This window comes from Triplophysa dalaica, chromosome 15 (genome assembly GCF_015846415.1).
Source record: "Triplophysa dalaica isolate WHDGS20190420 chromosome 15, ASM1584641v1, whole genome shotgun sequence".
In the NCBI taxonomy this organism is placed as follows: domain Eukaryota; kingdom Metazoa; phylum Chordata; class Actinopteri; order Cypriniformes; family Nemacheilidae; genus Triplophysa; species Triplophysa dalaica.
This window is the reverse complement of record NC_079556.1, coordinates 959,350-971,097: the sequence shown is the minus strand read 5'-3', so window position 1 is coordinate 971,097 and position 11,748 is coordinate 959,350. Positions and strand designations below refer to the sequence as shown.

The window sequence follows — 11,748 nt, the reverse complement described above, 5'->3', positions numbered from 1 at the left end:
TTGATGTGTTTGATTCTTTAGTGGAAAAGAAATGAAGGTTTTTGATTAAAACATTCCAGGATTTTCTCCATAAAGTGACTTCAATGGACTCTGAAGCTTCACTGAAACTTTCATTTCACCTTCAAGCGTTTAAAGGACTTTAAATCACATCAGACCATCAATGCAGGTCTCATCTAGTGAAACCATCGCTCATTTTATAAAAAATGTTTACGCATTATAAACACAAATGCTCACCTTGCTCTGTTCTGCGATGAGCGTTCATGACTTCACAAAATACATAATTTTTCACATAATTTCTTTTCCACTAAAGAAACAAAAACTTGGATGACAGGGGGGTGAGTAAATTATCTTTAACATTTATTTAAAAATAAGTGAACTACTCCTTTAACGCTCTAAATATAACGATTTATTGCACAAACAATTTGTTGAATGTGTCCTGTAGTGTAGTAACATTTAAGGAAAGCGTACGGTACACTGACATCTAGCCGTTGCGCTTGGTATCACAGTATACATTCAAAATATTGGAGACACAAATTTAGCCAAGTAACGCTTCTTCTCGGTTTCTTGTCATCAGAAATCATCTACAGTAAACTCTATTGTTTGGGAGTCCATGAACGCACGCATACACAGTAAAGTCTGTTTATGTTGTCACTTTGAAACGCGTACGTCTTCTTTATTCAACGCAGGATGAACAGACACAACGTGTGATGCACATGAGCATTTTCTCATAAACTAAAGTATTTTTATATAGCCAAAAAGTTTACTGTATTCCTGAATAGAGAAAATGTAAACCGAAAAAATAAAAAGTGAAAAAAATCAACCAGCTAAAAAGACCACCAGCTATGCTAATATCACTGACTGAACTAGAGGAAAGATGTAAGATACTCTTGACCTTTAACCACTCATGGTCTATGAACTCCTCTAATGTTGGCCTAATGCGCAGACCCGATTCAGACACCCGTCTTCTTTATACAACGCAGGATGAACAGACACGAGTCAGACACCCGTCTTCTTTTGACCTTGAGCCCTGCTTTAACCACTCATGGTCTAGGAACTCCTCTAATGTTGGCCTAATGCTCAGACACGAGTCAGACATCTGTCTTCTTTATACAACGTGTGATGCACATGAGCATTTTCTCATAAACTAAAGTATTTTTATATAGCCAAAAAGTTTACTGTATTCCTGAATAGAGAAAATGTAAACCGAAAAAATAAAAAGTGAAAAAAAATCAACCAGCTAAAAAGACCACCAGCTATGCTAATATCACTTACTGAACTAGAGGAAAGATGTAAGATACTCTTGACCTTTAACCACTCATGGTCTATGAACTCCTCTAATGTTGGCCTAATGCGCAGACCCGATTCAGACACCCGTCTTCTTTATACAACGCAGGATGAACAGACACGAGTCAGACACCCGTCTTCTTTTGACCTTGAGCCCTGCTTTAACCACTCATGGTCTAGGAACTCCTCTAATGTTGGCCTAATGCTCAGACACGAGTCAGACATCTGTCTTCTTTATACAACGTGTGATGCACATGAGCATTTTCTCATAAACTAAAGTATTTTTATATAGCCAAAAAGTTTACTGTATTCCTGAATAGAGAAAATGTAAACCGAAAAAATAAAAAGTGAAAAAAATCAACCAGCTAAAAAGACCACCAGCTATGCTAATATCACTGACTGAACTAGAGGAAAGATGTAAGATACTCTTGACCTTTAACCACTCATGGTCTATGAACTCCTCTAATGTTGGCCTAATGCGCAGACCCGATTCAGACACCCGTCTTCTTTATACAACTCAGGATGAACAGACACGAGTCAGACACCCGTCTTCTTTTGACCTTGAGCCCTGCTTGAACCACTCGTGGTCTAAGAACTCCTCTAATGTTGGCCTGTCGGGTGGTGAAGCGATCCCGGACCGATTGATCAAGTCAAGGCATTCTGTGAGAAGAAGTGTTAACGAGAGGATTAGTCACATATGTTCTTTGTAAACTCACTGTCAAACATAAATGAAACTACATATTTCAGTAGCTATTGTTATCACATTTTTAAAATAAATATCCTGTTTTCTTTCAACTTATATTTAGGAAGTTGCATTTGGTGAGACATCTACCAGTGAATGAACAGAATCTTGCTTTGCATTTTACAAGGATAGTGGTGGTCTCTTACCTTCAGTTAAACCAAGTCGTGTGAGCTCAGGGCTGTCTCTTGTAACAGAAGTGTCTTCAAGACTCGCCCAATATCCACCCATCATACACAGGAGCAGTTTACCCAAACTAGAGACCATATGGGCAACCGCATGACCTCGACCTGGAGCACAAGCATGAAGTGAGCAAACATTACACAGGTAAAAACCATTCAAGTCAAAGCATAACACCATCAATCCAGTACTGCTGTTGGGGGGAAACTCATTTTGGGTTGGCCTCAATGTTTGTACAAGGGTCATTACATCGGTCAGTACTCACCCCAGCTTTCACCGCTTGGTTCGACCCAAGTTGGGGCAGGAATGCCATGTACAGGTTCTATCAATATGAGCGTCATGGAACACAAACAAGAAGTGAGCAAACATTTCACTGGCAAAAATCATTCAAGTCAAAGTCTTTGGTCATCAATCCATTACAGTAAATTCTGACAGAGTGCTGTTCAGGGGAAAATCATTTTGGGTTGGCTACAATGTTTGTGCTAGGGTCATTACATCGGCAACACAGAAACTCAACTCACCGGGGTGTTCAGAATCTGGTTTGCCCCAAGTTGAGGCAAGATGGCCACGTCCAAAGTCTATGAACATGAGCGTCATGGTCTGTATATTGATCACGATGTTTCTCGTCGCCAAGCTACCATGGCAGACGTCGTGGTCGATGCAGTGTTGAGCTGCGTTTACTGCTTGACGCATGAGAGGACGTGCCTGATCTTCAGACAGACGTTCAACTTCAAGGAAATTTTTCAAGCTCAAACAGGGATATGGATATTCTAGAACGAGGATGTAGAGGATGTCCTCTTCAAACCAGTCCAACAGATCCACAATGTTGGGGCAACTCTCTGGTTTCTGTAGCATCAGATTTACAGCCACTTCTGCGATGAGAGGCTCTTCATATCCAGGCTGGTGAAAAAAGGTCAAAAAGATTAGCAGACGGTAGCCGACTTTTCAATTTCCACGGATCATTTGTGTTGCAGTGATGCAGTGGGGTCTAAAAATCTGAAACTTCAATGAGAAATGAAGTTCTTATGAACTATTTTTGAAATTAATTAATTTATTAGCATAACAATTAGAGTATGAAGGATGTGTATGAATGTCTCAGTATTTTTTATGTGCCTCTTTTAATGTGTGCACAAAACCTGATGTTTCATGTCCAGCTCATGTGCTCAACTACAGACAGAAATCAACGGCAATCACTTCAAATTAGCTTGATTGATTTGTAACCTATACAGCAGATTCTTTAAAATTTTTGGACCCCACTTCACATTAAAAAAATTAAATATGACTCACAACATGAAGAAATCTGTCCCAGTGGGTCAACTTGGACATAAATTTGATGGCGACCTGCAAAGAGAAATTTTCACAACAGCTTTACAACAGTACATCAACATGTCTGGATAAAAACAATCAACACGTCTATATGTTGAGACACAAGGATGAAAATGTTTGATGAATAGGGCAAAGGTACCTTCAGGCCATCGGACTTGCGAGTCCCCTGATACACAATGCCGCGGTGTCCTTTTCCTAGACAGTTCTTTCCCAAATCATAAAGGGCTGAAAACGCTTCTAAAAACAAACAATGCATAAGGAACACATGTGATTGAGTCGCACAAACTCCAAGAGATGTGATGTTGTAAGAAACAATCAAACAAACGTATTCTTTTAAAACATGCACGTGTAATGGAGCGGGGTTTAGTACATCCAATGTGATTCAACAGAATGAAAAGGTGTTTAAGTGTAACAGCAGGACAATCAAAAAGAAAACCAAATATTTCTTTCGAAAGGATATCAGGGTCATCAAAAGACAATTCATTTGATCAGAATAACACTTGACATTAATTCAATATTTAATAATAGGGCTGGGTATTGCATCCAATTTGGCAATTCGGTTCGATTCTTATTTAAAGTGTTTCAATTCTGATCAATTTCCATTCCAAATCGGTTCCCTATTTTTCCAACAGTTAGTTTCCAAATTGATTTTGTTCCATTTAATTTAAGATTGATTATAATCCAAGAAGTGATATTTTTTACCCGGTCCTATAACATAATAGAAGGTGTTTCAGTGAAGCTGACAATGAAAAGAAGGACAGAATGAAAGTTAACCTAAACATAATGGCAGTATACTCACCGAATTTTTCCAATTCAAGAAGAAACTCTTGATCAGAATACCATGTAGCGGGAAATCGGGGAGGATCATATGGTGGAAAAATTCTGAGTAATCTCTGAACATATGGATCATAATCAGATAAACTACGATAGAATTCCTCTATTAGTTCAGTAAAATCAAAGCTATATGGGCAATAAGGTTTAGGATTTCCAGGCTGAGGATCTTCAGGAGCTGGCTGAGGGTCTACAGGAGCTGGCTGAGGATCTACAGGAGCTGGCTGAGGGTCTACAGGAGCTGGCTGAGGATCTACAGGAGCTGGCTGAGGATCTACAGGAGCTGGCTGAGGGTCTACAGGAGCTGGCTGAGGATCTACAGGATATGATGGATCCAGGTCAGGCTGTGTAGGTAAAGGGACCACTTTGTTGTTTCGGGTGCAGGAGTGCTTCATAGCCTGCCATCCTTTCTTAAAGCGGGCACGGACACCCTTCTTCTTCTTCTTCCATTCTGTTTTGTTGTTTTAAAAGGTAAAAACAGAGAGAAAAACAAACAGTAAAAATTATTTTTAGATGCCAGAAATATATCACAGCAAACAAATTAATAAAGCACAGTTCTCTCCCGAGCTTTTTGCTCATGGTTAGACAGACCTGGTCTGTCTTCAGCTTGATCTTCAGGAGCTGGCTGAGGATCTACACGAGCTGGCTGAGGATCTACACGAGCTGGCTGAGGATCTACACGAGCTGGCTGAGGATCTACACAAGCTGGCTGAGGATCTGGCTGAGGATCTACACAAGCTGGCTGAGGATCTACACGAGCTGGCTGAGGATCTACACGAGCTGGCTGAGGATCTACACGAGCAGGCTGAGGATCTACACGAGCTGGCTGAGGATCTACACGAGCTGGCTGAGGATCTACACAAGCTGGCTGAGGATCTACACGAGCTGGCTGAGGATCTACACGAGCTGGCTGAGGATCTACACGAGCTGGTTGAGGATCTACAGAAGCTGGCTGAGGATCTACAGAAGCTGGCTGAGGATCTAAAGAAGCTGGCTGAGGATCTACAGAAGCTGGCTGAGGATCTACACGAGCTGGCTGGGGATCTACAGGATATGATGGATCCAGGTCAGGCTGTGTAGGTAAAGGGACCACTTTGTTGTTTCGGGTGCAGGAGTGCTTCATAGCCTGCCATCCTTTCTTAAAGCGGGCACGGACACCCTTCTTCTTCTTCTTCCATTCTGTTTTGTTGTTTTAAAAGGTAAAAACAGAGAGAAAAACAAACAGTAAAAATTATTTTTAGATGCCAGAAATATATCACAGCAAACAAATTAATAAAGCACAGTTCTCTCCCGAGCTTTTTGCTCATGGTTAGACAGACCTGGTCTGTCTTCAGCTTGATCTTCAGGAGCTGGCTGAGGATCTACACGAGCTGGCTGAGGATCTACACGAGCTGGCTGAGGATCTACACGAGCTGGCTGAGGATCTACACAAGCTGGCTGAGGATCTGGCTGAGGATCTACACAAGCTGGCTGAGGATCTACACGAGCTGGCTGAGGATCTACACGAGCTGGCTGAGGATCTACACGAGCAGGCTGAGGATCTACACGAGCTGGCTGAGGATCTACACGAGCTGGCTGAGGATCTACACAAGCTGGCTGAGGATCTACACGAGCTGGCTGAGGATCTACACGAGCTGGCTGAGGATCTACACGAGCTGGTTGAGGATCTACAGAAGCTGGCTGAGGATCTACAGAAGCTGGCTGAGGATCTAAAGAAGCTGGCTGAGGATCTACAGAAGCTGGCTGAGGATCTACACGAGCTGGCTGGGGATCTACAGGATATGATGGATCCAGGTCAGGCTGTGTAGGTAAAGGCACCACTTTGTTGTTTGGGGTGCAGGAGTGCTTCATAGCCTGCCATCCTTTCTTAAAGCGGGCACAGACACCCTTCTTCTTCTTCTTCCATTCTGTTTGTTGTTTTAAAAGGTAAAAACAGAGAGAGAAAAATAAACAGTAAAAATGATTTTTAGATGCCAGAAATATATCACAGCAAACAAATTAATAAAACACAGTTCTCTCCGGAGCTTTTTCCTCATGGTTAGACAGACCTGGTGTGTCTTCAGCTGGATCTACAGGAGCTGGCTGAGGATCTACAGGAGCTGGCTGAGGATCTACAGGAGCTGGCTGAGGATCTACAGGAGCTGGCTGAGGATCTACAGGAGCTGGCTGAGGATCTACAGGAGCTGGCTGAGGATCTACAGGAGCTGGCTGAGGATCTACAGGAGCTGGCTGAGGATCTACAGGAGCTGGCTGAGGATCTACAGGAGCTGGCTGAGGATCTACAGGAGCTGGCTGAGGATCTACAGGAGCTGGCTGAGGATCTACAGGAGCTGGCTGAGGATCTACAGGAGCTGGCTGAGGATCTACAGGAGCTGGCTGAGGATCTACACGAGCTGGCTGAGGAACTACACGAGCTGGCTGAGGATCTACAGGATATGATGGATCCAGGTCAGGCTGTGTAGGTAAAGGGACCACTTTGTTGTTTCGGGTGCAGGAGTGCTTCATAGCCTGCCATCCTTTCTTAAAGCGGGCACGGATACCCTTCTTCTTCTTCCCTTCTGTGTGTTGTTTTAAAGGTAAGAACAGAGAGAAAAACAAACATTAAAAATTATTTTTAGATGCCAGAAATATATCACAGCAAACAAATTAGTAAACACAGTTCTCTCCGGAGCTTTTTGCTCACGGTAAGACAGACCTGGTCTGTCTTCCGCTGGATCATCAGGAGCTGGCTGGGGATCTATACGAGCTGGCTGGGGATCTATACGAGCTGGCTGAGGATCTACACGAGCTGGCTGAGGATCTATACGAGCTGGCTGAGGATCTACAGAAGCTGGCTGAGGATCTACTCGAGCTGGCTGAGGATCTACTCGAGCTGGCTGAGGATCTACTCGAGCTGGCTGAGGATCTACTCGAGCTGGCTGAGGATCTACTCGAGCTGGCTGAGGATCTACTCGAGCTGGCTGAGGATCTACTCGAGCTGGCTGAGGATCTACTCGAGCTGGCTGAGGATCTACTCGAGCTGGCTGAGGATCTACTCGAGCTGGCTGAGGATCTACTCGAGCTACTCGAGCTGGCTGAGGATCTACAGGAGCTGGCTGAGGATCTACAGAAGCTGGCTGAGGATCTACACTAGCTGGCTGAGGATCTACAGGACATGATGGATCCAGGTCAGGCTGTGTAGGTAAAGGCACCACTTTGTTGTTTGGGGTGCAGGAGTGCTTCATAGCCTGCCATCCTTTCTTAAAGCGGGCACGGATACCCGTCTTCTTCTTCTTCCCTTCAGTTTGTTGTTCTAGAAGATAAAACCAGAGAAAGCGTAAAGAAAAATCAAAGAAATTATCACCAGATAGCAGAAATGTATCACTAAGAATCAAATTAATGAAACTGACTCCCTGTGGCACTGAAGGATTATTTAATAAAGCCTTGTCAGTTATGTTTTGAATAAGCCCCCCCCCCCCCCCAAAATGTCAAATATTAGATCTGTTGCATATCAGATATCTCAAACAGCTGGACATTCGTGCCATTGCAGTAGCGTTTAGTTTACTGTGGTGTTTAGAACGTACAGGGAACACATTTGAACTGAACAGAAACCGTAACACTGCCCACTTTGACAGACATGTTGTACAGTGATATTGTGAAATCTTTTAATGAAACAGATATTACACTTATAGGTTATTGTTACAATTGTGCTTTCAAAGTGTGCTTAAGCGGCTTCAGATGAAATACTTAAGGCGCAATAAACCCTTCGAAAGCAGTTTGATCGATAGGCGATCTGACCAATCATAACGCCAATATTATGTGCCCCCGTGACTGACCGCCATTTTGTCCGACAAACACCACAAGGCGTAGTAGAGCTTTGGTTACTGATATGACATTTTTTTGCTTTTTAATTATTTGGAGCTATTTTCTCAGTTAGACGGACCTGCTGTGTTGTCAGCTGGTTCTTCTGGAGCGGTTTGCTTGAGTCCAGCAGAATCTTGCGGAGGATCGACCGGATCTTCAAGAGGCGTTTGCTCCAAGTCACAACCAGGGCAATCAGCTGTGTCTACCAAGACCACCGGGTTCAAGACTGGTAGATACGGCTCTTCAGATGGATCCAGGTCATTGCTTTGGGTGCAAGAGCAGCAGCCCTTCACAGCCCGCCATCTTTTCTTAAAGTTGGCACGCATACCCTTTTTCTTCTTCTTCTCTGTTTGTTGATCTAAAAGATCAAACAAAGACAAACGTACACAATTAAGCTGTTTTAAGGTGGTAAATTACAATTTCACTTACACACTAAAACAATCATAATTCTCTATGAAACGACTCGAGAATAGTTTTTTAACTATAAAATTGCTTATACTAATTAAACAAGAAATTATAAGACAATTATGTGATATTCTTCATTTCTTATATCATTATAACTTGAAACTGCAGTACTGTACATCGACACTTAATCCTTTAAAAACACACTAAAAGATTAAATGAACTAAACCTGAACAGAAACATAAAATGTTTTTCATTAAAAGGGATTTTGAAAACGCATTCAAACATGATAAATCTTGAGATAAACACTCGCTAAACAAAACAAATCTGATGTTGTGCTGTACTCGAGTCAGTAAACAACCGTTTTGTCATATTATCTGAATCTATATTTTGAGGTAGATTATTTATTTTGCGATGTACCTGGGTGATTCTATAATTTAGGGTACATTACATGTCCACTGATGTTATAATTTTTCAAACAAATTGCATTTTATGTGTAAACTTTCTTCATGAAATAACATCACACAGACAATATGAGCAATATATTCTTCATTTTGTTTAAAATGTGTCATTATGACTCTAAATGTAAAGTTTTGTCCATGTCCGATTACAATGTGAGAAAGTTGAGGGTCCAAAAACATCAATTAAAATCATTAAAATAAATAAATTATTTTTGCAATACTTTACAAAAGTCTTAATATTAAAGGAAAATAATAGTTTCAAATATATCTTATTTATTTAAATACTTAAAATATATAAATTTATTTGTGTCCACAAAATGTTGGTCAACTATATTACAAACAAAACCTCTCCCAGTAACTCAAAAATGCTTTGTCCCGAAACCCTGTGACCCGCACCATGTGATGTCATTTTCCTCTGTGGCGGTAATTTCAATCACACCATGGTGAGTCTCTCTCAGTTTTTTCAATATTTGATGTAGAATAGCATATTGTCCACGGCCGTATTATTAACCGTCAACTATGTTATGTACATTGTCATGGCTAAAAAGTTGTATTTACTATAATGCAATTTTGTGTTGAATTCTTACATTAACCTGCTCAAAAAAATGACATGTGGTTAGCTAGGCTAGGTCCACCATTTCTGTTATGGGGAAGAAATATGGAAATTGTCAACTAAGTTATTGTCAACTAAGAGAGTCAACTTTAGAGTCATTCTCTCTGAAATTATATGTTATGTGTGCAGTGTTTCACCGTTGCATACTGAATACAAAAAATATGTTTTAAAGGCTCTGTTGCATCAGCATACTGTTCTGTTGAAGAGCTTTTAGAGTTTTTTTGAAAAAATGTTAAATTACTTGAATTGAGCTGAGAAATGAATTTCTAAGAGTATGTTGCATTTTATCAGTGAATTCTAAAGGCATATAAACACTTCAAAAGGATTTGTTTGGGATTATATAATTACTATTACTATGAGCAATCCCTATTCTGTCAAATATTGACTAGTTAGTGTTGACTTGGAGGTTCTCCATGAAATTTTATGTAGATGTTTGTATTTTTGTCACTTCATTCTGAATGCATAATTGAGAAGTTCAGTTCTCTAAATTCATTCCATAAGAATTAGCTTGTTTTATTGATTTATTGAATATTGATTGTAGGCTTTGTGGGGACATTTTAAAGCTATTTCCTGTTCACTCTATATTCAATTTCCCATGAATTTATGTGTGTAGTGTTTGATCATTTCAGACTTTTTAATGCATAAAGGATGATTTTACGTCACTGTCTTTGTGAATTGGAAGTTTTGTTAGTGTGCATTTCATTGTATTCTCTGTGGAATTATGTGCATTTCTATACTGTTAAATAATTCTACATTTAAAATAAGAGGTTTTCACCGAAAACAACTTTGCTAATTAAATTCTGTCTCATGAATAAAATATTGTCCATGGTTAACAATATGTCCAGTCAACTAGGTTACTAGTGTGTGATTTTCATCGTCAACTATGATTCAATAAAATAGCCAATATTGATGTTGCTGACATTTTTAAGCATTCTACTTATTTGCATAGGTTGGAGTTTACTATAACAAATTTAATGATCAAAAATAACTTTAATGGATATTTATGATGAAAACATCCTTGTCCATAAGGACAGTTATAAATGCATTGCATGTTTTTCTTTAAAAAAAGGTTGATTATGAAAATAATTTTAAATAACAATTGTATGTGTGGTAGACATAGACTCAATAGCCTTCTAAATTGCACTTAATTTCAAGTGCAAGACTGAATTGAATGGTTTTTATAACACCCTGTTTGTCCGTAACATAGTTGACGATAAAAAAACCGTTCATGTTTAAGCTCTGCAGATAACAGATATGTAACACTGAATATAGACTATATTGAGACACTTAATGTTGCTCTTGTGCTTATTTGCTGACATTAAATGATTTCTAAGTTAGAGAATGACCCACCTGTATTTCTTTCCATGTCGTTTGGTGAAACTCGATTAGATGAAGACGCCATTTGAAGCTGTTTAACGATCCTCTGTCTGTGTGGACTTGTCTGAAAACACTTAATAGCAAGTTTTGTTTGATCCGTTGTCGCTTTCGGTTAAAACAGCACTGAGAAGAAACTTCAACTAGGAGTCAAGAGTCAAGAGTCAAGAGCTGCTGATTGGTCGACTCGGGTTCTATTGAGTTGAGTGACTCTGCTGAGTGCGCGAGATGTGACGTTACCTGTAATTGTTCAAATCACACTGAACATCGCGAGATATAAAAAATCACATTGTTAGCAAGATGGCGGGTCGTATAGATACAGCGGTAAGGATATTTTCCCGAGATAAAAGTTTAAATTTAATTCTTTAAGTAATGTTCATGCAATAGTAGTGTAACACACATAAGCCTATTGACATCGTTTCGACGACAATATATTAAAACTAGGGCCGTCAACGTAAACGCATGTGATTATGTTTTGTGAATGAGTGAAAAAGAATGAACAAATGTATAAATAAATAATAAACAATTACCAATTATCAGTGTTGTCCACTACTTTAATGTAAACATACATTCATAATAAAATTGCACATTACAGTAAATTGATTTATTCAAGGGCTTCGTCTGTTGATCCTTCTTTCCTTTATGAAGCAGATTAAAACAATTACATTAATACAGAAAACAATACAGAAAACAGT

At 40.0% G+C, this 11,748-nt stretch overlaps 1 protein-coding gene across 2 annotated transcripts; it reads right to left on the bottom strand.

Annotated features, from left to right (window-relative positions):
* Nucleotides 1-635: 635 nt before the first annotated feature.
* On the bottom strand, nt 636-11,459 carry LOC130436456 (basic proline-rich protein-like). 2 transcript variants are annotated; one of them, XM_056767101.1, is made up of 12 exons: nt 11,030-11,459; nt 8,283-8,561; nt 7,056-7,652; nt 5,680-6,267; nt 4,952-5,539; nt 4,329-4,811; nt 3,669-3,766; nt 3,491-3,544; nt 2,725-3,103; nt 2,469-2,525; nt 2,173-2,313; nt 636-1,944 (listed from the first exon to the last, which is right to left on the bottom strand). In XM_056767101.1, the coding sequence occupies exons 1-12, from the start codon at nt 11,079-11,081 to the stop codon at nt 1,802-1,804; spliced, it is 3,459 nt and encodes a 1,152-aa protein (XP_056623079.1). In that variant the 5' UTR covers nt 11,082-11,459; the 3' UTR covers nt 636-1,801. The 2 variants fall into 2 exon arrangements, with proteins under 2 accessions (XP_056623079.1, XP_056623080.1); XM_056767102.1 differs by lacking the exon at nt 5,680-6,267 and having other exon boundaries at nt 11,030-11,456.
* Between the last annotated feature and the right edge of the window lie 289 nt (nt 11,460-11,748).

Excerpts from the sequence above, each read along its gene's own strand:
- LOC130436456 (XM_056767101.1), bottom strand. The coding sequence starts at position 11,081 with ATGGCGTCTTCATCTAATCGAGTTTCACCAAACGACATGGAAAGAAAT. Across the intron at positions 3,545-3,668 it reads GCAAGTCCGATGGCCTGAAG|GTCGCCATCAAATTTATGTC; the intron begins GTACCTTTGCCC and ends TTCTCTTTGCAG. Across the intron at positions 2,526-2,724 it reads ACCAGATTCTGAACACCCCG|AACCTGTACATGGCATTCCT; the intron begins GTGAGTTGAGTT and ends TCATATTGATAG.